The 27,399-nt window shown below is 31.6% G+C and overlaps 2 protein-coding genes across 7 annotated transcripts in view; both read left to right on the forward strand.

Annotated features, from left to right (window-relative positions):
- Positions 1-13,362, forward strand: part of LOC115883235 (DENN domain-containing protein 5B) — a 38,146-nt gene extending 24,784 nt beyond the window's left edge. The window contains exons 12-16 of the mRNA XM_030901572.1: positions 1,743-2,349; positions 5,620-5,822; positions 11,046-11,225; positions 11,280-11,475; positions 13,028-13,362. Of these exons, the coding sequence (XP_030757432.1) occupies positions 1,743-2,349; positions 5,620-5,822; positions 11,046-11,225; positions 11,280-11,475; positions 13,028-13,226 (1,385 nt within the window). The 3' untranslated portion in view covers positions 13,227-13,362. The remainder of the gene's footprint in view (positions 1-1,742; positions 2,350-5,619; positions 5,823-11,045; positions 11,226-11,279; positions 11,476-13,027) is intronic.
- Positions 13,363-19,820: 6,458 nt separating this feature from the next.
- The window catches only part of LOC115883229, a 29,490-nt gene continuing 21,911 nt past the window's right edge, over positions 19,821-27,399 (forward strand). For all 6 annotated transcript variants that reach the window (XM_030901558.1, XM_030901561.1, XM_030901559.1 and 3 more), the window contains exons 1-2: positions 19,821-20,122; positions 23,215-23,562. In XM_030901558.1, coding sequence (XP_030757418.1) covers positions 23,290-23,562 — 273 coding nt within the window. In that variant the 5' untranslated portion in view covers positions 19,821-20,122; positions 23,215-23,289. The remainder of the gene's footprint in view (positions 20,123-23,214; positions 23,563-27,399) is intronic.

The raw sequence follows: 27,399 nt of genomic DNA on the forward strand, positions 1-27,399 counted from the left end.
ATATGTTTGTTTACGGCCTTAATTGATTAATATAAGAGTAGTATTGCTTGATGAGTAATACTGGTAACATTATCAATATATCCGCTTGGGAAAATTATTAATCGACCTGATGTAAACAAAAGTATGGTCCACGGAAATTATTTAAAAGCAAATTTTGTTCTTTTATTGTTCTTAAGAGAAACCTGTAAACGATACTTTTATTAGCACCCAGCATGGTTTGATATAAATTCATTCAACTAGTATTTATTAGGCAGGGATTTAGACAATTAAAACTAGAAAAACCAAACCAAATTCGTAAACTAAACTTTGCTGCAGACTACAGTATAAATGTTACTTTACCATAACCAGAAATAGTAAATAATTAGACAATTTTTTATATAATAATATAGTCAAAAATTTTGTCTATATTTTGTTCATGAGGCGCAATACCGTGGATTATAAAGCGATAATTGGTAGACTGCTAGTTAGTCACTGTTTTATATTTTTTTCCTATATTGTAATTAATAATATTAGACAATGATTAAAAGTAAATATTCTTGTGTAACCTTCGAGGAATAGCCAATTTAATTTACCATCGGTAACTGTTTTCATATCAGGTTTTCCATGTTTACTTATCTTCCTGAAGCCATCTCAGGTTTGACCTTGATTGCACGTGCTATTTTACAAAATAGTACAATAAATATAAATATAAGTCCGTGTTATAAAAAAATTGGTCAAGTGCCATACAGACTCGCGCACAAAGGGTTCCGTACCATTCATTATCTATACAACATTAGACACTATATTATTATAAACTTTTTTTCCGATTTAGCTGAAATTTTGAATGCGCATATAAGTAACTTAAAAAAAATGAAGAAACCCATTACTAAAAATTGTATTAATCAATAATAAATATGTAAAAAGTAAAAATAAATATGTAAAAATAAAAAAAAAACGATTAAAAAAAAGTCGCCTTGACTAGAATTCGAACCTGCCTTACTGCCGTGGTACAGAGAAAAATGCCTCACTACGGCTCCAACGTCATAGCAGCGTAAAGTCCTAACTCTTTAACCACGAGGCCACCGAGGACTTGAAAGATTCTATGTAAAATTCTTACTTAAAAGATAATGTTTAGTGTGTAAGAATACACAAAATTCAAACTTCACCACCTAAATTTTATCAATTTTTATTAGAAAAATACAAAAGACTCTATGCGTATCAGCGCCAAAACCAATCTAACCTAACCCCCAAAACTCTAGCGTGGCTTCCTTATTATTTTCTTATTTTCGGTATTTCCCAGCGTCTTCGCCAAACTACATAAATTTTGCCTTGAATCTTTTAGGGGTTACAAGTGAAAGTACTTTTTTATTTATAAACATTTATTTAATTCTGTTTTTAGTATTTGTTCTTATAGCGGCAACATAGATACATTATCTTTAAAAATTTCAACTGTCTAGCTATAACGGTTCATAAGATAGAGCTTTGTGACAGACGAACGGACGGACAGCGAAGTCTTAGTAATAGGGTTCCCGTTTTTACCCTTTGGGTACGGAACCCAAAAATTAGTTTCCCACGTTTCCTGAAATAGATCGAGACCCGCCGTGATTTTCAGGAAACGTGGGAACTAATTTTTATAACACGGACTTATATTTATTGTACTATTTCCAGAAATGTTTTACGAAATATTTCCAGAAATATTTCGTAAAGAACACGAAAATGGGACACACTGGACAACATCGATTGGCAAATATACTTTTTTTCAGACGTTTCTCGGTTATCAACGAGCCTAGACAGTTGGCCCAGCCCGGGATCAAAGTCAGAGTTACCCAGCCTATCCAACACCATATTTTTCGATATTGCCAACGTGCAATCGATGCCCGAAGTCAAGACGGGCATCGGCTTTGCCAGGGCCTGGGTCCGATTGGTTCTCGAGAAAAAACTACTGTCGCGACATTTCAGAACTTTGCTCACCGACCAACAACTCCTAAAAGACCTTTACAAACGCTCCGCTTTTTTACGTTGCGAAGAAGAGAAAGAACAATTTTTGTACCACTTGCTCTCTTTGAATGCCGTCGATTATTTCTGTTTTACCAGTACCTACCCTACGACGGTAGTACCGTACAGGATTGTCATCATTACCAATAAGAAAGGGGCTTATACTTCTGCCAATGTTTGGGTGGTACTATCTGGAACTTTGTCGGAAACTCAGAGGATCGCAGTGCCGAAGAATACCTATGACTTCGAATGCAGGCATCGAAATATTGGAGTTTTGACTACGTTGAGAATAGGTCACGATAATTCCGGACTATACACGAAACTTATGGTGGATTATATATTGGTTAGGAACGATATTACAGGACACACCTATAAGTAAGTAAAAAATGTCTATACCTATGTGGCGGATTCATCTCTCCAAAAAATCCTATATGGATATTTCGCCACTGCAAGAAAATCTACAAAATAAAATAGTTATTTTTTGTAAACACTTCTGCGTTAATCCAAACGGAAACTACTTGTCAGAAGTTAGGTTTACAGATACAAATAACAATTTTGTTTACAGATACAAACAATACAAATTTGCCTGACGAACAAAAAAATCAAAATAAAACACTAAATCACCACAATACACCAAAACACTTTTACTTTTACACTGGACGCGCGTTTCGCTAATGCGTGATGCTAACATGGTTAGCGAAACGCGCGTCCAGTGTAAAAGTAAAAGTGTTTCGGTGTATTGTGGTGATTCAGTGTTTTATTTTGCTGTGTAACACCAAAGGTTCCAACCCTCAACTGTAATAACAAAAAAATGCTTAACGTTTCGGAAAGTTTATCTCTTTCCGTCGTCGGAAGCAAAAAAAATACAAAGAATAAAGAAAAAAAACTATTTAAAATATTTAAATTCAACTAATCGAGAACACTTTAGTTTTTTAAAACAGATACGTCTACAAAAACCGTTGACGTTCTGTTAAAATGACACATAGATAAATGAAACAAGTTTAGATTGGAAAGTGCCCATAAGGACAATGTAAACACTATTTGGCGCTATTTTTGCAACGATCGCGACCCAAAACTTTAGAAAATTTCGGAGCGGTTCGGCTTTTTCCGGAATTATATCGCCAAATATTGTTTATTCAAATTTATTATTATTTTCGTTTAATTTTAAAATAAAGGACAGTGTGTTGCATACAAGAAACTTTATTTTATATAAGGACGCATGTATGAAATACCTATGAAACATTGGAAACCGACGTTATGCCACGATCCACGATGATTTTTGCAGTTCACAGTTCACAGCACAGCTTTTTAAGTTTTTAATGCCACTTTTTCACAATTATCACCGGTTGGAGTAAATAAAACTTGAATTAAACTCACAAGATAGCAATAATTACTTTGAAAATGAACGCTATAAACATTTTTCGGAATTTCTTTAATGAGAGCGGTTTAGATTTTGAAAGATTATTATGATTTTTGAAGATTCTGACTTTGACAAGAGAAAATTATTTCTGTTTTTGTTTGCCGTTGTTCTTAGCGACCGCTATAGCAGCGCCAGATCGCGTATAACGGTCGCGACCCGAAATAATTTCGCGACCTAAAATTTTTACGGGCTTTCCAATCTAAACTTGTTGCATTTATCTATGATTATTATGATTTTTGAAGATTCTGACTTTGACAAGAGAAAATTATTTCTGTTTTTGTTTGCCGTTGTTCTTAGCGACCGCTATAGCAGCGCCAGATCGCGTATAACGGTCGCGACCCAAAATAATTTCGCGACCCAAAATTTTTACGGGCTTTCCAATCTAAACTTGTTGCATTTATCTATGAAATGACATTATATCAAGTTAAACTTCAAAATTAACAATTACTACCTGATAACAATTACTTAATAAGGTAAAACCAAAAAGCCCCAAACTTTCTGTATGATTATTTTTAATTTTTACGTATGTTATGTTTATTTATGTTCTATAAAATCAAAGAAGCTATTGCCATACATTACTAACATCTACAGATGCATGAGCAATACATTTATTTTTATTAGATTGTATTAAAAAGCCTTTTTTATTTTTCTTTTAGAAGCTGTCGCTTCTTTCCACGGTTGGAAAAAATCATGATTTCTTAAAAAAAATTATAAAAAATCAGATTTTTTTATTTAAATCAGTTTTTTTTTATTTTTTTGAAAAATTAAAAATTAGGACTTAATTCCAATTAGAGTCCTATCCTAAATGGCTAAATCTTCATAACTCTGCCCAATACTGATAACATCAACAATTCTACGGCGCGTGTTATTTTCCCAGATCGGTCACAAATATATTCCGCAAAAAAAGTCCCTCGCTTCAGATCAAAAGGATTTAAGATCAAGAGTATTAATTTTTGTCATTTCAACGCCTAGGCGTAAAAGTAAAGCACTTTTACGCCTAAGCACAAAAGTACAAAAATATATCATTAAACTGAGAGTAAGCGTTAATTTTAACGAGTGTACAAACTGTTACTCAATTATTTACAAGGCATTACTTTTTATATTATTTGCAACGTTTGAAATTGATTAAAAAATTATTTGTAATGTTTAATTTGTAAAAATATAGTATATTCTACTCGGAGTAAAAAAGTACTTTTGTGCCCCCCTTTTGTATCATGCGCCAAACGTACAACCTTGTCAAAAAAGTATAATTTTTACTCCTTACACAATACACTATTGTTCGGAAATAGTCTTAAGTTGAGAATGAAATTAGTATTATCCATTATCAAAGTGTAAAATAAAAAGATATAAAACAGCATATTTTCTGACAACAATTTGAAGACATAGTCTAACATCAAAAGAACCTTTTTCTGCACTAGAGGTTGCGAATGAAATGTATTCGAACAGCATTTTTTTGTCACTTGTATACATAAATTTCAAAATAAATCCCTGTCCTTTAGAAGTCTAATCGTGATTACTTCAAAAATCGGTCCAACATTTTAATTGACGAATAGATATGTAATAGGTATATGTGTTATACAAATCATTTTTTATATAGTTTTATAACATTTACAATTATTCTAGATTTATTCAACGTATTTAAACGTTAAAATAGCAAGTGTAACATTTTATTTAATGAATAGATATAGGGTATATATGTTATAGAAATATTTTTTATAGTTTTCTAGGACACATTTTTATAACTTTTACAGTTATTTTTCAATTTATTGTAAAGTTTTAAAAAAGTTGATTTTTGATTTAAATCACATGATTTAAATTTAAAAAATCACTTGATTTAAATCACGATTTAAATCATGATTTAAATCATGCCAACCCTGCTTCTTTCATTATAATTTTGTTATTAAAATTTATTCTGTGCCCTTAGATTTGTGACAATCTTTAATTTGAACATTTTAAAAATCAAAAGTTGTAGTCAATTCCGGTGAAACAGGAAGTGGCCGAAAAGAATTGAATACGTCAATCGATCCTAATTTATGTCATATAGTAATATAGCAAATCTCGTTTCTTTATCTGCTAAAATAAAAAAGTTATAGGGTGAGCCACTTTTGAGACGCACCCGGTATATAAAATATTAGGCTTTAATGGTATATTTATATGAGATGATTTCAACCAGAGGTGCATATTATCAAGTTTTTTGAATATAATTTTCTGAAACATTCTTTTAGGTTTACTTGCGGTAGATGGTTAGGTCGAGGCATAGATGATGGTTCGACAGAGAGACTTTTAGTGGGCAGTTTGATGTCTTTTAGAAAAGATGAGGATGAGAATCGACCAATCGGCAGCTTAGGCAGGAGTACACCAAGATCAAGATCACCCGCACCTTCGCCCAAACAAGATTTTAAAGTATCCGAATTACAGTGCATGTTAGGTGAGTACTAGACCAGTGATGACGAACCTTTTTTGAGCTCGGTGTGCCAACATTTTGAAAAACCGAAACATAATTTTTGTGGCATCACAAAAAAAAATTGTAAATTAATTTTTTGTTTAGCGCCATTTAAAGTACAAAAATTGGTCAAGTGCGAGTCGGACTCGCGCACGAAGGGTTCTGTGCCATTCATTATCTATACAACATTAGACCACTATAATAATATTATTATAAACTTTTTTTCCGATTTAGCTGGAAATTTTGAATGCGCGTATAAGTAATTAAAAAAAAAATAAGAAACACATTACTAAAAATTGTATTAATCAATAATAAATATGTAAAAAGTAAAAATAAATATGTAAAAATAAAAAAAAACGATTAAAAAAAGTCGCCTTGACTAGGATTCGAACCTGCCTTACTACGGCTCCAACGTCATAGCAGCGTAAAGTCCTAACGCTTTAACCACGCGGCCACCGAGGACTTGAAAGATTCTATGTAAAATTCTTACTTAAAAGATAATGTTTAATGAAAGTACCGTATGATCGAGAAAAAACGGCGTCAGCGATGGCTATGAAATGAAGATCGCTGTCATTTTATATGTAAATTTATATGGGAAATGTCATCGATCGTCATTTCCCAGCCAACTGGACGCCATTTTTTTTCGATCATACGGTACTTTTTTAATTATATACATTTATTTAATTCTGTTTCTAGTATTTGTTCTTATAGCGGCAACATATGTAGATACATTATCTGTAAAAATTTCAACTGTCTAGCTATAACGGTTCATAAGATAGACCTTTGTGACAGACGGACGGACAGACGGTCTTAGTAATAGGGTTCCCGTTTTTACCCTTTGGGTACGGAACCCTAAAAAACAGAATTATGTAACCAATGATTAATATTTAGTAACTTCTTTTCCTATAAGCGATACCAAATAAAGTTTTAGTGACGTCATAGAGGGCGCAATGATTAAATTCATTGTTGCCAACCCTGGACATATTCGGCGCCTGGCTGACTAACTGAAATTTAAATTTCCCGCTGGAAATTCAGGTGGTAGCGGTAAAAAATGTCAGGTTGCCACATTTATTTATTTATTTCCTGGCATTTTTATTCGTTTTGATACTTTAGTTTTGTATTACGAGTTTTTGGTTTGAATGAATTGTGTTGTGATATTTTAAGCTTAAATGTTTTTACTATCAGACCTTGCAGTCGAATATTGTTCTTTTTAGAGCCTCTTTTAGTGCGAAGTGTATAAGATAACTTAATAGCCGTTGAAAAAAACTCAAGCTTTTTAGAATATTTTGAACGGGAAAAGGGTAGTAATGGACCTTTATGTCCCTTAAGAGCTCGAACACACTGACGCGACGGCCAGGTCGCACCGGCCAGGGGCGCTATTCTGTACAATCGTCGGTATCGGTAAGTTACCGACAGCTATCGGTACGTACGGCCAATGAGCGTCGTGTTGATTGTTGTTATCATAGTTTTAGCTGTCATTAATAGGACATATAGCAAATTTGTACCGACAACTATCGGTATCTCTACCGTGACGTTAACAAGGGCACGGTAGAGATACCGATCCTCGTCGCTCGTCGGTACGAATTTGCGATATCTGTCATAGGGCCGATCGGTAACTATGACAACAACAATTAACACATTTTTACTATATACAAATACGTATCGAGAGCTGTCGTAACTTACCGATACCGACGATTGTCGATGCCGTGTACAGAATAGCGCCCCAGGCCGCTGCTACCTCTAAAAGCATTAAATCAAATGATTCAACGCACACGAACGACCTGGCCGTTGGCTGGTCGTTGCGACCAGTAGACTGCACTAAGATATTATTATTTTCCGCCTCTTGTTGCCGGTTTTCTTCCAAATTAATAATTTTTCAGATGGAATCCCTCAAATTCAACGCAAAATATTTTATTTTCTATAAGATATAGTGTTTTAGTGTAGTTTTTGCACACGTGCAGAAAATCCAAAGAAATAGTATACAGACTGGATCAAAGGGAAACTTAAATCTAGTCCCTTTTTTATCAAGGGTCGATTCTAGTAAAAATTCAAAACATATTTTATATGACATACTCTATGGTTGGTATGATACATGTTATTATACCTTCGAGTTTCGATGTTAAAAAATAAAAAAATCATATTTAAAGTTTTTCTACAACCACTTGTTATTTTTTGATTAAATTGGTTTTTTTAGTTGTTGTAGTCATGTACAAGGGGGACAACTGTATTTTAAATATTATATTTAATTTAATGTTTTTCAAACAGGGCCCATTAGACTATATTTTTACTAGGACTAATTCACTACCCTGTACTAACACAAATACCGAGAAATAGAGTTAAAAAATTAAATATTTATGTTTTTTTTGTAATAAATAAGTCATAAATAAATCATTTGTTTTCAATTTTTATGAACAATACTATTTTTGTCCTTTATTGATATAATGTGTTTATTTATTATTTTTATATCTGATGCAACACTCTGTGACGGCCAGACGGGCTAAATTGCTTCAAAAATATTCTATTCGGTTTTGTCTCCGTATATCGTAGCTCTTTTGTAATTTTCGCTCGGTATGGCTTTGAAGAAACATTACTTTGTTTGATATTAAAACATTTAATAAGCTCATGAATAGGAACTTTGCTTTTTAGTTAACTCGGATATTTTAACATTTCTTGTAAATTTTTTCTAATATTTTCTAATTAGTAAAACGTAAAAAATCGTTAGATCTGACAGCCCTGCCGAAACTGGTCGTTCATCTGGCCGCACCTATGTACGCAATGTATCCGGCTAGCCGACGCGAAGGCCATGTCGTTGCGACCAGAATTTATTTGGTATGATTTATAGTAGTACCACAGATTAGGTATACTATATGCAGGGTTGGAAAAAATCATGATTTTTTAAAAAAAATAAAAGAATCAGATTTTTTTAATTTAAATCAGATTTTTTTGATTTAAATCAGATTTTTTTGATTTTAATAGAAAACATTTAAATCGGATTTCCAAATAATTAGGACTTAATTCCAATTAAAGTCCTATCCTAAATGGCTAAATCTTTATAACTCTGCCCAATACTGACAACATTAACAATTCTACGTCGCGTGTCATTTTCTCTCATCGGTCACCAATATATTCCGCAAAAAAAGTCGCTCGCATCAGATCAAAAGGATTTTTTTTTGAAATGCCACAAGAGTATTAATTTTTGTCATTTCAACGTCTAGGCATAAAAGTAAAGCACTTTTACGCCTAAGCACAAAAGTACAAAAATATATTATTAAACTGATATTAAGCGTCAGTTTCAACGAGTGTACAATTGTTACTCGATTACTTATAAGGCATTACTTTTTATATTATTTGCAACGTTTGAAATTGATCAAAATATTATTTGTAATGTTTAATTTGTTAAAATACAGTATATTCTACTCAGAGTAAAAATGTACTTTTGTGCCTCTCTGTTTACGCTGGTCCGTCAAACGTACAACCTCGTCAAAAAAGTATAATTTTTAATTTTTACTCCTTACACAATACACTATTGTTCGGAAATAGTCTTAAGTCGAGAATCAAATTAATATTATCTATTGTCAAAGTGTAAAATAAAGAAATATAAAACAGCATATTTTCTGACAACGATTTGAACATATAGTCTAACATCAAAAGAACCCTTTTCTGCACTAGAGGTTGCGAATGAAATGTATTCGAACAGCATTTTTTTGTCACTTGTACATAAATTTCAAAATAAATCTCTGCCCATCAGAGGTTAGAAGTCTAATGGATTCACACGAAATTACTTCAAAAATCGGTCCAACATTTTAATTGATGAATAGATATGTAGTAGGTATATGTGTTATACAAATCATTTTTTATATAGTTTTATAACATTTTATTTAACGAATAGATATAGGGTATATATGTTATAGAAATATTTTTTATAGTTTTTATAACTTTTACAGTTATTTTTCGATTTATTGTAAAGTTTTAAAAAAGTTGATTTTTTGATTTAAATCGCCTGATTAAAATTAAAAAATCACTTGATTTAAATCACGATTTAAATCATGCCAACCCTGACTATATGTATACAGATAAAAATCTTATCCCTAATTCGTGGTACGAAAATTGTTTTTTATGACGATGTGCAAACGAGTAAAATTTCCTGTGCGCAAAAATAAACTCGCGTAAAATAACAATAAACAGCGTAATAGAGAGATATCGCTAAACCGAATAGCGTGCATGGACGTTAATAAGGTCAGGTGTTATTTCCTTTACGTGAGGTGGTATTAACTCTCTTCATTTATAGTTATCAGATCGGAAAGAATTCTGTTCTCGTCACGTCCGCTATTTAAACTTAACCTAACTTTGAATTTAAAACTTTGAAATTGTTTTGTTTACTAGGTATTTTAAAACCAAAGGGCTAAAGTGCTTATTTCCAGTGCTTCATTGTTCAACGTCTGACAGTGGGTTTAGGGCAACAAGCAACAATTTCTCTTAGAAGGGCAAAGTCGTCATCTGCTGTAAACCTAAGCCTCTTTATAGGTTATTTAATAATGGAAGAGGTGGAATCCATATTTTGGGTCATATTTATTTAATTAAAACTTATCCCAGCTACTTAAATATCAAATTACCTAATAAAACTAAAGTAATAATTCAAAACAATTCAAACATAACCTAAAATTAAAGATCTCGCCGCTCGCCGGCCGCCCCCGGTTGTCAAATGTACCCGCACATGCCCATTTAAGCAATTTTTGAATGTTATTTAGAAATAGCGCTTGATATAATTGATCCGCAAATTATGTCAGGCGGTAACGTTATTAGTGGGTGTTGCGTTAAAAATTGACTCGCGCATATCGTAACCATGATAAGGTACGCGTAAATACTGCATGACGCTATTCGGTTTTCCGATATCTCTCTAAAAACTGTGCCGGTCAGGCGCTGAGCACAGTTTTAGAGGCCATAAGTGGGCGTGCTATGTGCGCAAACTAGTATCCTAACTAGTGCCCGATTCCGAAAATTGGAACCACGAAAAACTATAAAGAAAAAACAAAGTTTATAATCTGTATGATCTGTGGTAGTACTTACACGTCTGGTAACCGAATTAAATTATTAATTATTAGTAATCATGCAGTTTAATATTGTTTGATGTTAATTTTCTTCCTTACAATACATGATTTCATGTAACACAGATATAATAGTACTAAAATAATTATTTTTTCTCTTTAGGTGATTGTGTTAATAACATTGTAAAATGGAAATACACGAGAAACTCCGAAAGACACACAACTCTCGCAGCATTACTCTGTGGTGAAGGTGGTCTGGTCCATTGCCTCGAAAACATCTTTCTGTTGGGTTTTAAGTCTGCCAGATTATTCATGGGAAAAAATTACCTGTGGGATTATTTCGGTATTTTACTCGAATATTTCTAGAAAACAAAATATATTAATACAAGTCTTGTAGTTCGCGTTAAAGACCAGTTTGAACAAGAATTGATAGACGAATTATCGGAAACCAGAACCACGTCGTTGGAGAAGAATCATCAGGAAACGGTAGCCGTTTGGAGATGTTATTGTCATCTAATCGATGAAATCAAGCATTCCAGTAAAAATTTGGGAAAGGATGGGAAATTCCAGCTTTTTATTTGTTTAGGCGTCAGGTAAGACTTAGCCACTGAAAATATCTATTTTTAAAAATCCATAGATAATAAAACAATAATTTAGAATCCTCCCAGATCGGTAAATTGAATTTAATATTGTTTTGTCTTTTTCATTTTCAGCTACAACAAATAACTCCATTCTTGTATATTTTAATCAAATCCAATGCAGTATATTTTAAATGGTACATACTTAAATTCCTTGTAAAATTTTATGAATTTTGGTATCAAACACTATACCTAACATTAACCCATTTTGAGAAAAAAATATTTAAAATTTTCGACAACTATGAAACTATGATCCCTTCCCCGACACAAACGGTACATTGTGAGACAGGAAATTGTAGAGAGAAACAAGCCCTATAACATAGGATACAAAATTTTAATGAACAGTGCTTTCCATAAAATGAAAAATATACGAAATAATATACATGTACTGATTTCTTTCGAAAATCGACAACTATAAAACTATGAACCCTTCCTGGACACAAACGGTACATTGTGAAACATGAAATTGTGGAGAGAAACAAGCCCTATAACATAGGATACAACATTTTAATGAACGGTACTTTCCATAAAATCAATAAAATGAAAAATTACGAATTAATATACATGTACTGATTTCTTTCGAAAATCGACAACTATGAAACTATGAACCCTTCCTGGACACAAACGGTACATTGTGAAACAGGAAATTGTGGAGAGAAATAAACCCTATAACATAGGATACAACATTTTAATGAACAGTGCTTTCCATAAAATCAATAAAATGAAAAATATACGAAATAATATACATGTACTGATTTCTTTCGAAAATCGACAACTATGAAACTATGAACCCTTCCTGGACACAAACGGTACATTGTGAAACAGGAAATTGTGGAGAGAAACAAGCCCTATAACATAGGATACAACATTTTAATGAACAGTGCTTTTCATAAAATCAATAAAATGAAAAATATACGAAATAATATACATGTACTGATTTCTTTCAAAAATCGAAAATATTTGAAATAGATAGACACATGTCTTCTCTTTATGTCACAGTGGCTGTGATAATCACTAAATTTGACGTTTAGACTATACAATTTTTTTTGACAGGCAGTTTTTTTCCGCCAAAAATTTAAATATTTTTTTTCTCAAAAACGGTTAATGTTAGATATAGATGTTAGATGAACAAATTCTGTGGCCTTTATATGTTTAATATAAAAATTCATAAAATTTTCTAGAGAATTCAAATATGATATAAAACTGGGGGTGCCCGTTTAAAATAAGAAGTTGCTGTCGACATTCGATATTTCCGGAAGTGCCGCCATATTAAAAATATTTTTAATCAATAGATCTCGTTGTGAAACAATGACGTGCAAAAAATCTCTGATCTAGATATTGTAATTATCTAGAAACTTCTATTGCACTTTAATAGGAAACTGATATGTATCTGGTATTGCTTTTGTTAAATTGTTATTATATCTTTTATTTTTAATGTGTTACTTGTATTGATTTATAAATGGCTATTTTATTAGTTTAAGAACAATAAATTTTTATGTACTTTTAGGGAGCACCTCCTTCACAGAATGCTGGTACCCATGTCTTCGAGTAGGGTAACTCAAGAAATGTACGAGGATAATTCATTCTTAAGAGAAAGAGGCCTATTGACTTTTTTAACCCAAATTCTGTGGCCTTTAGACGAACTGGACGTCGTCTTAGAGAACTCAGTTACCCATGGCATACCTTCTGCTTCCAATCATAATTAAACAATAAATATCATGGCGCTGACAGCGATTCCAAATTTTACCATTTTTTTTAATCCCAAATTGTTTGGTACTATCAGCTAAAATAGTCTGAAAAGAATTAAGTAGAGTAATAATATACAGGGTGGCGCACCTCATCCGCCTCGGTTGATTATACGAAAACGCAAAGATGTAGAAACAAAATATTTTATGGGTACATGTGGGAAGGCAATGTGCACAATTTAAAACTATTTTGAAATGTACAGGGTGTGTCAGAACTAAGACCCATACAAAAGTTATATTTTTTCTTATGGAACACCCGGTATTTTATTTCATTTTTGGATTCTTGAGCATAAAATAAGGCTTTTATTATAAGGGTTTAATATGTTTAAAAGCTTTGGTTTTTGAGGTATTTAAAGATATTTAAATATGCATGCTATAATAAAAAAGTTTGTCAACATCTCGTACATTACTTTTCAGAATTCATTTTTGTGCTGACTTTCAAGCCAGAGAAATAAACTTTACTAATAAACTTGATTGCTTCCTCAAATGTATACAGGGGTATCAAAAATTGTTGGTCTATTTTAAATATTTATTTTACATAAAAACTTCGTTATTTCAAATGCAACACTCTGTATTTTTTTAAATAAGTCGAAGCAGATTTAAATGCTCTTTCAAACTATATTAGAGTTTCCTATACTTACTTGGCTTAAATTTTGAATAAAAAGCGATTTTTCAATAAAATTGTAATCAAGATGGCTGGTGTCGCCATGGCAATTTTCTAGTGACACTTAGTAGCTATTTTCAAAATCGACATTAGTTTATGGACTATTTTTTTTTTTTAAATTTATAACAAGTTATTTTTATTTAATTTATCTACAATAAGGTTATTAAGTAAGTATTTATTATTTTATCAAGAAAAATGAAGCAGTATCTGCTGACGGAAAGAATGGATATGTTACTAGTGATTTTATTTTGTGAGGACAATTATTGCTTGTTAGTGAAGGGTTTGTGCTCAAGCGTTCCTTTGAAAAACAACTTTTCCTATTTCGCAGAGCTGGTAGTGTGGTATATGAATATTAGGCAGAAACCTGTCATTGGAAATGAAGAAAATTAATTTGCCTTAATTGGTTCTTTTATTGAAAATCCAATATATCTACAAGTCATCGTAATATAAATAAAAAAGAACTACTTCTTTATTTTTCTTGATAAAATAATAAATACTTATTAAACTATTGTAGGTAAATTGAATAAAAGTAAACTCTGTTATAAATTTAAATAAAGTCTATAAACTAATGTCGATTTTGAAAATAGCTACTAACTGTCACTAGCAAATTGCCATGGCGACACCAACCATCTTGATTGCCATTTTATTGAAAAATCGCTTTTTATTCAAAATCTGAGCTAGATAGGTATAGGAAACTCTAATATAGTTTAAAAGAGCATTTAAATCTGCTTCAATTTATTTTAAAAAATACGGGGTGTTGTATTTGAAATAACAAAGTTTTTATGTAAAATAAATATTTAAAATAGACCAGCAATTTTTGATACCTCTGTATACATTTAAGGAAGCAATACATTTTTTTAGTAAAGTTGTGATTTCCCTGGCTTTAAAGTCAGCACTAGAATTCACTCTGAAAAGTAATTAACAGGGTGTTGACAAACTTTTTTATTATAGCATGCATATTTAAATATCTTTAAATATCTAAAAAACCAAAGCTTTTAAACGTATTAAACCCTTATAATAAATGCCTTATTTTATGTCCAAGAATCCAAAAATGAAATAAAATACCGGGTGTGTTTCATAAGAAAAAATATAACTTTGGTATGGATCTTAGTTCTGACACACCCTGTACATTTGAAAATAATTTTAAATTATGCGCATTGCCTCTCTACATATACCCATAAAAAATTATGTTTCTACATCTTTCCGTTTTCGTATAATCAACCGAGGCGAATAAGGTGCGCCACCCTGTATGTATGAACAAATCATAGGTAGCTAAATGCGTATGAAAAAAGTTATTAAAGGATCAGATAAGTCAAACAAATTGGGCCATACAAATTTAGAATTTTAAATACCTTGATATATCTTATTTAATTTTTTGTTATTGTGATTTAGTTACTCTAGCTTTTTTTCTAGTCTAGATGTTCAATTTCTTACCATTTTTTGATATTATTAAGTTAAGTTTTAAAAATTGAAGATATATCTATTTTTTTAAGAAACTCTATGTATATTTTGTAAATAGCGATCAAATTTTTATTCGTTTTTATTGAATTTCAGTTATTGTTTTTTACATTTTTAGTTTAAGATATTAGTACAAATACTCGTTTTTGGAGAAACATTTTTAAGTTTTTGCTATGAAGACTAACAGATAAATTTTGCCAAATATATTACTTGCCTTGTTTCAAACCAAAATTAGTTTATTGTGTGTATTATAGTATGATATTCCTATTTGAATTTTTACATTATTCCTATTTTATTTTTTTTTAGTTTTCTTTTTTCTAGTATTTTAGTGTATTTAAGTTATCATATTATGTATATTAGACCCAAAGGATATATTTTTTTATTTATAGTGGATAATATTTTATTTTTTGTTTCATTGCATAAAGGGTGTACGAAAAAGTTTGCAACACAAACACACATTTTGATATACCGGGTGCGTCTCAAAAGTGGCTCACCCCTATAACGGTATTTTTTACTTCGATAGATATTCGATAGAAAATAACACTCGAAATACCAAGTGTGTGGTACAAAATTATTCGTAAAAAAATGCCTTTTCTAGATATTCTAATGAGCCACCGTCGTTCCATTTGAAAAAATTGAGATATGATTAAAAATACGATTTCGGCATCTTTTAACTGGCCAGGACAAGATACGAAAAACAATAGACAATCAAAACTATTTTTCCAAAGCCCCTTGATTAAAAAATAGTGTTTTTAACACGGACATGACACTCTAGATTGAAATTTAAAATGCGATTTGTTTTTAAGCGAAAATGTGAAAAAGTTGACATATGTCATGTCATTCTATTCAGGGTGCAGCCACACTATCCTAAAAACGGCGTAACGACCTTGAATCGATTTCCAGTAATTCTATTGGCTGAAATTTTTGACAGATGAATTTGACAGATAAAATTTCTGACAGAATGTTTCAGCCAATAGAATTACTGGAAATCTATTCAAGGTCATTACGCCGTTACGCCGATACGCCGTTTTTAGGATAGTGTGGCTGCACCCTCAGAGTGTCATTTTCTATCGAATAAAATATAAATATACCGAGGTTGTCATTTAAAAATCAAAAGTTGTAGTCATTTCCGGTGAAACAGGAAGTGACCAATAACAATTGAATACGTCAATAAATCCTAATTTATGTCATACACTAACATACCAAATCTCGTTTTTTTTTATCTGAAAAAAAAGTTATAGAGGTGAGCCACTTTCGAGACGCACCCGGTATGTCATGTAAAAAACTGGCGGTAAATTACAAAAATCCTCTTTACTAATCCATACGCAAAAACTGAGGTTAGGTTACTAATTTTCTTTCTATTATTATCGACCCCAGGAACACGTCTATGAGGTTTTTTCGCAAAAAAATGATGAAATTTCCCTGTATTTTTTCGAAAACTTTTTAGAACTGCCTGTTCACCGCAAATTTTCCCACGTTATAATTTCTTAATAGAGAACAACGGCACAGACTAAAAACACGTAAACGTTTACGTACGCATGCGCATTTCTTATATTTTTTATTTTTTATACACGTAAAAGATTCTTTACGTTTACGTATACGTGCCAACAGCGGACGACTCGACGGTAGGCATCCGTAGGCCGTTATTCTCTTTCTCTGATATTACCATAGTTACAGCTTATCTCTATGGTTACGGCACTAAAAATTTTCAAACTTAAATAACTCGGTTATTTTGGAGTTATTTGAAAATGGTAAAGAGAAAATATGTTTCTTTTATCGAGATCTACCGGCCCTGAAAATATTTGCACTTATTTAAGACTCACCCTGTATAGCTCATTTGGCACACTTTATATTCTGAAAGCTCTAAAGACACAGGTAGAGAAATTATGTGACAGGTAGAGAAATTATGTGACAGGTAGAGAAATTATGTGAAATGTTTATTCCCTAATATTCTAGTAAAACAAATAGATTAATATATTGGATATGTTTTTGGATGTTTATACCAATTTTGCCACGGAGGAATAAGCCAAGGGAGGCGCTACAGCTGGGGAGAAAAGCCAGCCATTTTGTAGAATACGTTTGTGTCATTGGTCCATTTTTATTAAAATTTAATGTTTTACATTGATAATTTGAGTGTTTTCTATTAAAAAAAAACTTAAAACCCATGGTATCATGTGCTGTACGCAATTGTAGGTGCAGGAAAGGTATCGTCTCGAAGAAACTCACTGGAGTAACATTTCACAGGTAGCATAAACAATGCGCAGGTCCTTAACGCAGCCAAATTCACTTACTACAAAATTATCCGTAGAAAAATAAAAATTAGGTTACGGATTTGCGAGGTGTAAGTTTACTACAACATACGTACATACATTTAAGTGGATTAATTTACATTAGCTCAAGGAAAATTTTAATCATTGTATCTCTTGCGGATCCGAAATTTAAAGGTGGGGGCAAATAGACACAACTAAAATTTTGTCGCCTACCCAGTTACACGGGTCACGAGCCGCCACTGTAGTAGCGTCTCCCCCTCTCTGTATATGTGTTTTGTGGTCTCCCCTCTCATATTCCTCCGGGGCATTAAAATAGTCCCATTGTAAAATCAAGTATTTCGTTTTCAAAAAAATGTTATGAATGTTAACAAAATCCTGTAATGAAGAAACAAAAATATATTGTGTTTTTAGAGTAAGTACTCTATACAGGGTGGTCCGAATTGTATTCCTGAAACTTCGGCAACATATTCTGCAGATAGAAATAAGTTTTTTCCAAATAATTTCTGAAGTAACGTCAATATTTGGATGAAAATTGGTGTCTCGGAGTTTTTTAACATGAGAAATTTGATTTTGATGTCAATATGACTCTTATTTGTACGGGGCGCTACCTACATGTGTTTTAACTGTTTTGAAGAGTAATAACTTTTCGTCCTTACCCGTATAAAACTACCGAGTGATAAAATATACATTTTCGTGATTTTTTTGGATTTTTTACGCAAAATATATTATTTGGTAAAAATTGCTACGAGCAACCGTTCTCAAGATATTTAGAATGGAAATAGTCAATACATGTCATTATTGACAAAAAATAAACACGCGTTGAGTAGATAGTTATTTGATTGAAATGATAAATTTGGGAACTTTATTTTTTTTTAAATTAATCATAAAATTTTCTTGGAAAAAATTATGATAAAACAGTTTTTGTTAAACTTTTGGCACAAAAACGTTTCAAATATATGATTTCAGTCTAATAACTATTTAGTCAACATGTTTAATTTATGTCAATGATGACAGAATATTAATAATTTAGATTCCAAATATCTGGAGAACCAAAACTCGTAGCGATTTTTACCAAGACACCTTTTTTGCGTAAAAAATGTCGTAAATGTATATTTTTTTGTTCAGTAGTTTTTTACAGGTACGAACGAAAAATTATTACCCTTCAAAGCAGTTAAAAATATGTAGGTGGCGCCCTCTACAAGTAGGAGTCATATTGACATAAAAATCAAATTTCTCATATCAAAAAACTTCCGGACACCAATTTTCATCCAAATATTGAGGTTACTTCAGAAATTATTTGAAAAAAATTGAAATGAAAATGAAACTTATACACCCTGTATCTCAGAAACTAAGAATTTTAGGACGTACATTTATACGAACTTTTTTTACTTATTTTCATCTGCAGAATATGCTGCTGAAGTTTCCGTTCTGACCACAAACGGATCAAAACAGTTCTGACCACCCTGTATACATTGTGTCCACTCCAATTCATGTCAATTTCAGGTCTCCACACTCACTTATAGGGTTTCTCAAATAAATGATTCAATAATCGTATTTTCTGTAATTTTTTTGATGTCATCTGTCAAAATCTGTCCAGTCTTTATTCAGACTGGCTGGACAGACTGTATAAATCATAGATTTTTTATGGAGATCATTTTCTAGCCAAGTGAAAGTTTTATACAAAAATTTTCAAAAAAAAATGTCGAAAACATATCTATATTATCAATGATAAGTGTTATAGATATGTTAGATATATGTATTTAAAAGTTTCAAAACAATATTAATTGTTTAGATATTCTGTGAATAATAATTATAAAGTTGGTGTATTTTGAAGGCATATGTATAGCATATTATAAATGTAAAATTGGCATCTATTAACATTTATTTTTGACGGAGCTGATATATTTTTAACAAATACTTTATTTATGTTTTTAGTAGGTGTATTAAAATTATATTTATCCTATTATGTATAATAAAATATTTGATTTCTGTTTTTTGTTTTATCTCACCTGAATCTAAAAACGTACAAAAACACGTACGCGTTCCTTTTAAATAGGATGAAATATCAAATCATTTAAAAAACACTAATTATATTGGTATTTTTGTTTCGAGCCTTTTAATTTAATTTGATTTCCCCGCCAAAAAACGCAGTCGCCAAAAGATGGCGCCTGCTATTGTTAGTAAAATTTTAAAATGGCGTCTGAAAGTTTGTGAACGAAGTGTTTTAGAAATTCGAGTTGAAATTCGTTCCATGGAGTGTTTCTTTTCTAAAAAATCGCATAGAATTTTGAACTGTCGATAATAAATCTTCGCCGTAAATAATATCGGCCTTAAATGTGTGTTTTAATGACGATAAAGTGCCTAAAAAACTCGTGAATGAGACATTCTCCATAGGATTCATGGAGCCATATTTATAAATTTCCGAATAAAAGAACTGTTATTATAACTTCTTTTTCAAATGAGAAGTGAGTATGTTGTTCACCTGTAAACAAAATAAACATTTTGCATTAATTAGGACGTTTTTAAACGACCAATCTTTTTGGAGAAGACTTGTTTTGAAGTGGATCCGCGTTTCTACCATGCCAGAGGTCACGATTGGTCTGATTTTTCTTAGCTCAAAACATTGTTTGTATGATTAATTTCGGTAGTTTTTCAGTGAAAATTTTCTCACGTAACATGAATAGTTGAGTCTGAACTTACATTATGCCTTTAGCATTTGTTAATTTTATGGTTAACTCAAAAGGGACCTGAAAACAAAAGGATAAGCCAGTATTGATGTAATAAGAGTGTTCAAGGTTACCCGAAATAATTTTCATATAGTAGCTTGTAATTATTACGATTTTATCGAGATTGAAGGCAGCTAGAGAGTAGTATAATAACAAAACTCTAGTAAATCATCTCTATTATTTTCTCAATATCTCATGAGCTTTTTCGGGGGTGGTAAGTCATCAATTCATTGTTAAAAACCGGTTTTACGTTTCAAAACCGTCGACCTGTCGCTGCCAAAGGCTAAATATACATTTAAGGGATAATTTCACACATTTCTATTGATAATATTATTTTGGCATAATATACATCAAGATTTTAAGGTAAACATTATAGTCATTTCCAGTTTAAAGTTGACAATTTATCTATATTTTATTTTTAGACAGTTTTTTCTTAGGTTAGATTTCTTATGTTTATAATTGCTGTCATATAACAATCAATTTTTGTTTCAATTTGATAGACTTCAAATATAATATTATATAGATGAATAGTAGATTATTTTCTTTTATCTATGTATAGATGTGCCATTCAAATAATATTAATAGAAAGTAGAAAATTTTTTGCTGTAAAAGGTGTTGTATATTTCTTCTCTGGTGTTCTATATTTGTTATTATAGTTGTAGTAAGGTGATTTTCTGTGTTTTGTTGGATACTGTTTGTCAAAATTATATTTCCTTGTTGAACAGAGTATTAAATAAATAGTATAGATCTAATTACGCACACAACAAGGTATTCGATTGGGATTGGTCTCTTTGAACTTGCGTTGATATTCCCAGTGATGAGGTTTCTTCACAGCTTCACAAGTGGTGTTTTTCTGTTTTTATACTTAATCTCATAGTGTTCCCACTTAGTCGGTGCACTTCTACAGAGCCTTGCATGTAGAACTAAGAAGTATATACAACGGGGTGTCTCCTGGTGCATAAAGATGATTGAGACCAGCAGGGGCTTGTTTTCTATCAAGCCACGCATCCCTTTGGCCTGTTTCTGCGATTGTAGGATTCAGGTTTTTGGTAAGGTTGTATCCTCTTGGTCCGAGTGATTAAGCCAAGACCCTGAAAAAAGTCTGTTCCATGAATCAGGGAAGATTTTGACAGATATCCAAAAAAATAACAGAAAATACAATAATTATTTGAATGTACATTAAAAGGACAGACACAATTGTCACTGCCATGCGAGCAGGATTGGCATGATTTAAATCAAGTGATTTTTTTTATTTTAATCATGCAATTTAAATAAAAAAAAGGTAACTGAAACAACTGACAAAAATATGTCCTAGAAAACTATAAAAATATTTCTATAACAGATATACCCTATATCTATTCATCAAATAAAATGTTACACTTGCTATTGTAACGTTAAAATGCTTTTAATAAATCGAAAAATAATTGTAAATGTTATAAAACTATGTAAAAAATTATTTGCATAACACATATACCTACCTACTTCATATCTATTCATCAATTAAAATGTTGGACTGATCCCTAAACAGCAGTGATTTATTTTGAAATTTATATACCGGTGACAAAAATTCGCTGTTCGAATACATTCCATTCGCAAACTCTAGTACAGAACTAGGTTCTTCTGACTATATCTTCATTCCCGAGAATCTATAATCGTTGTCAGAAAATATGCTGTTTTATATCTTTTTTGAAACAGCTGTGTGGTAATGAAGATAACTTTTGCCTTCACCAATTTATCTTCTAGTTCTTTCTAAATTTCTACTGACATATCCAGTCATTAATAAGTATTTTACACTTTGACATTAGATAATATTCATTCGACGATGTTTAATAGTCATTCTCGACTATTTTTGAACAATAGTGTATTGTTTTATTAGGAGTAAAATTATCTTTTTTTTATGAGGCTGTACGTTTAATGGACCAGGGTAAAACTAGTCCGACGTTACAGGGAGGCACATAAAGTACATTTTTACTCCATATAATATAAAAAGTAATAGGTACTTTGTAATTATATATCGAGCAACTTTTGGGATATCAAAGAACCGGAACTCGAAATTATTAATTCCCGGTTCTTTCGGTACCTTCGGGACTCGGTAACAATAACTAAAAAATTATTCTTTTATAACGTGAGAAAGTAGTGATGCTATTTCTTATTGTTCTTGCTTCTTATCTCTTTTGAAATTTCTGTAATGTTTATTAGCAATTATTGAAGTTTAAATATGATATTTTAATATTTAGTACGATGTGTTGTTAAATGTATTAGTTAGGTATCCAGTGAAAATCACCTAACCAATATATTACTACAAATCAAACACATTAATGTTAAAGTTAAACTTGTTTTAAACTAAAAAAAAATTGTAGAAAATCTTTGAAATAGATAATAATATAAAAATATGTCATTTAATATTTTCTCCGCATTTCTTCCCATCAGAAGATTTTCAGATACAGAAGAATTGTTACTTACATGAAATGTGAAAATATTCTGTTTTCAAGCAAATTTTTACTCGATGATCATTTTTTTTATTTTATTTTGTTGTGAACTCATATTTTCCCAAATACATCTCTGAAACTATGGCGAGTGCCACGACTATACTTTGTCTAGTTATAGACCTAGACTATATATACAGCTAGGTCAGTGGTCACGGGACGCGAGAACAAGGTCATATAAAGTGGCAGAAAAAGAACAAAGGATTTGACAAGGAGTAAAGCCACTTGTTTATGCTAGGCGTTAAAATGAAAAAAACTAATACTTTTATGTGTAACTGGTTTAATAAAAGTTTTTAATGGTTTTCAGTTGCATAACCTCATCTTAAATATATGATATATTTTCAGATGGGATGGGCAAGCGCCAACTGAACCCACCACCACACCTATTAGGCCGTCATCGCTTTCTCGACCAGTTATCCAATGGACCCAGTAGGCCCTTGGTACACCTCCTATAATCGGTTGGCCGTGCAGGCCGCCGCGGGGGAACACCACTCTTTGGCCGCGGCTGCTGCTGCTGCGGCGGCCGCCGCTTCCGCCACCACAACAGCCTCAGCAGCACCCCCTGCGCCTCCGACCGCCGTTCTACCGGGAGGGTTTCTGTCTCCATCCGTTGGAGGCTATGAGACTGTATTTACGCCGCTCTTTCATGGAGCCGTGGCGGCTAGTGGAGCCAAGTCGCATTATGTTGCACAGGTAATGGGAAAAACCATTGTTTTATCAACTCAGATCTTATATTACAGTCGGGGGTTGGACCATAAATAAATGAAACAAGTTTAGATTGGAAAGTGCCCATAAGGACAATATAGACACTATTTGGCGCTATTCTTGCAACGGTCGCGACCCAAAGCTTTTGAAAATTTCGGAGCCGTTCGGCTTTTTCCGGAATTATATCGCCAAATATTATTTATCCAAATTTATTATTATTTTTTTTTAATTTTGTAATTAAAATTAGTAGTGGGAACTATCGAATGAATACTATCGAAACATTCGATAGTTGTAATTCACTCGAATAATTCGATGGTTAGTAAGAAAACATTCGTTGAAAACTATTCGAATAAAAATTATCGAATAGATCCGTCATCTGTCTTGAAATATTGTATTCTAGTAATTCGGCAGCAAAAACCATTCATTTATAAAATTCATTCATTTATGAAATTCATTTATTCGTCAGGATCGATTATAATAAAATATTAACTGAATTTTAGTTGTCGCCCGGCGACGTAGGTTTCTTTCCGAGAAACCAGACAGCGGTCGGTGGCAATGCTATGAAAGAAGCCGGCATCTTTGATTTTTTGCGGAGTCAGATATAGATAAGGACACATTATTTTTTTTATTGAGGTGCTAGTATTTACACAGAAAATACATTATGAAGGGCGCTGTTGCCATATTTTGCTATTAGTTGATATTAGCAAAGAATATTATTGTTTGGCTTTAGTTAGTTAGGGATAGTATGTCTATATATTCTGAATTTTTTTTATTAATATTCTGTTGTTACACTACAATAATACTTGTTATTTTGGATGTAAGAAAATGATTTTTAATGTTTTTAAGCAAAGACTGGTTTAATAAATAATAATAACAGTAATAATTTGTTATACCTATTAACAACAAAATTTAAAATGATTTAATATAAATATTTTTTTAAGTAGTAGCAAAATATAAACAACAAATTAGATGTCAAAATTATTTATATTAGATCCTATTTAAAAATAATAGTCTCTAAATTTTTTGGCAACGTTGGTTTATTAAATAATAATAATTACAGAACTAATTTGTTATATTAACAACAAATTTTAAAATCATGAAATATAAACATTTAATAATTTTCTAAGCATGCAGTGTAATGGAACGAAAATATAAATAAAAAATTAGAAATCAAAATTATTTATATTAGGTGGTTTATATTTCTATTTAAAAATTATATTTACTTTTACTGGCATTTACTTTAAAAAATAAATGAAATATTTCTTCGCAAAAAACTACATGTAAGAGAATTAGCATAAACAAAATACAAACATCGTTAACTTTTTTTTAAAATTGGCGCGTGTAAAAGTTTTATTTTAATTTTCTCACCCCATAGTTTGAGTTCGATAACCATTTACTTAACCACATTTCTTAAATATGATTATTAAGTTCAACTAATTCATATTATTAAAACATCTAAAATACAAATATGCATTTTTAAAATTAATTGTAAGTTCATCTCATCTCTCTTAAAAATTGCTACTTCTCAAAATTTCCCATTAAAAAATAGACCATATACCATATAAAATTAAATAATTGAAAGATCGGACTACGGAAAACCACACAAATTTTCGGAAAAAATTTGACCACCTGCACATGCACACAATCGTCAATAAATAAAATTAAAAAATAACTACTATTTTAGTATTTTAACTATTTTAATAAACGTAAAAATAGCACAGTATTTATACGGCGAAGTTATAAAAATATGGAAGAACTATGCACTGACGCATACAAAAATCAAACAATACTAAATTTCATTTATCAAAAGCAGTCGATAGTCGTGGCTCAACGATAACCATTTAGTCGCACGGCGAGGTTGTCACATATGCTTTAGTATACAAATGAATGAATGATTTTATTCGAATAAAACCATTCGATAGTTGAAATCATTCATTCATTAACCATTCGATAGTCTAATTCATTCGATTGTTCCCATCGCTAATTAAAATACAGTGTGTTGCATACAAGAAACTTTATTTTATATAAGGACATGTATGAAATACCTATGAAACATTGGAAACCGACGTTATGCCACGATCCACGATGGTTTTTGCAATTCACAGTTCACACACGTTTTTAAATTTTTAATGCCACTTTTTCACAATAATTATTACTGGTTTCAGTAAATAAAATTTAAATTAAACTCACAAGATAGCAATAACAAACCTAACATTAACCTTATAATCTTTGAATAAGAAGAATAAGGAAGGAGCATATTAAAAATCTTAGGTACACCGCGATGGGCCTCAAATATGGCCGACTTAAATTCCGGTTTATCAGTGTCGTTCTAATTTTATTTAAAAAATGTAAAACTATGATGTAGGGTAGACTCAATAATTTGTTGTTTTATTTTACGTTGTGAATAAATGTTGGTAGTTATTAAAATTGTTATAAAAATATATAATTCTAATAAAAATAGATAAGTTATAATAAGTATTTATTACCACAAACATCCGATACGCTACTGAAGCAGGTAAGTCAAATTAGCTTATCTAGAATTTTTTTTTCTAATTTAATAATTCTAAAATTCTAACGTATCTAAATTCTTTGACATCTAATCTTTGACAAGTAATAAATAAAAGCTAAAATGCAAGAAAAATATATAATTTAGTTAATTTAAGTGAATTTCATAAATGATCGGTTTACTACACGTATGTATATTATATAGTCACTTACTATTATTTCACTCAATTTTTGCCGAGATCTACCGCCACGCTACACAACCTATTTTAGTAACTATTTTAGAGTCTTTTTCGATAAATTGCGATAGTGTCACTGTTAATTTAAGTTCTGCCACAATTTCCATCTAGAATTACTACCTTTATACAACTATCAGTAGTAGAATAAATAATAAATAATATAAAATAAGCTCCGTAAAGACTGAAAAATCCACAAAATTTCAAATCAAATTCAAATGTGTCAAATGAATCTCCAAACAGAACTGTCAAGGATACCCACCCTAGAGTGCTTTTATGGCGCTTTTTCCGCCCACCATGCATGAATACATGGATAGCATTATGCTCCTTCCTTAGTCTTCTTATTCAAAGCTTATAATCAAGAAAAAAAAACTAGCCGCAAATTTGAAATGTCATCACATTTTCTTGAAATGCACAGTATTTATTGGGACTTAGAACTGCTTAGTACTCGCAGAATGCATGCATAACTGAATAGTCGCAGAGCTTAAACACCACCATTGAACTCTGTAAAATTCTTAGGGCTTGTTGTAGACAATTCTCTGAAATGGGACATGCATATCGACGCTTTGTCGAAAAAATTAAGCTCTGCCTGTTTTGCATTAAGATCTGTTTCTAAGGAGCTTAACTTGTCAGTGACTAGAACTGTTTATTATACACTTATTGAGTCGCATCTCAGATATACCCTTCCATTCTGGGGTACGTGTTGTGCGACTCAATTTGACCGCATTTTTAAGCTTCAGAAGAGATCTGTTCGATATTCACTGGGACAAACAGCAGAACTCATTGCCAGGACTTTTTTAAAAAATTAAAAATATTAAGTCTTCCTTCCTTATTTATATTTGAATCCGTTTGCCTAAACCCCTGTTCTCAGAACTGCGACTGTCGCCAGCGACACGACAAAAGAACCAATCAGATTTGTACAAAATTGAAACAGCTGTCAATTTTAAATTTAGTACAGCTCCCATTGGTTGTTTGAAATGTCAAACTGACACGACGTTGTTCTGAGAACGGGGCTTAATACGTAAGCATGTATCAGCTTTTCAAGAAAGGCCATCTCACATTTATCCACTCAGGAACGCGGAGCAAG

The sequence above is a fragment of the Sitophilus oryzae genome, unplaced genomic scaffold (assembly GCF_002938485.1).
Source record: "Sitophilus oryzae breed Bouriz unplaced genomic scaffold, Soryzae_2.0 scaffold_1840_pilon_pilon, whole genome shotgun sequence".
In the NCBI taxonomy this organism is placed as follows: Eukaryota; Metazoa; Arthropoda; class Insecta; order Coleoptera; family Curculionidae; genus Sitophilus; species Sitophilus oryzae.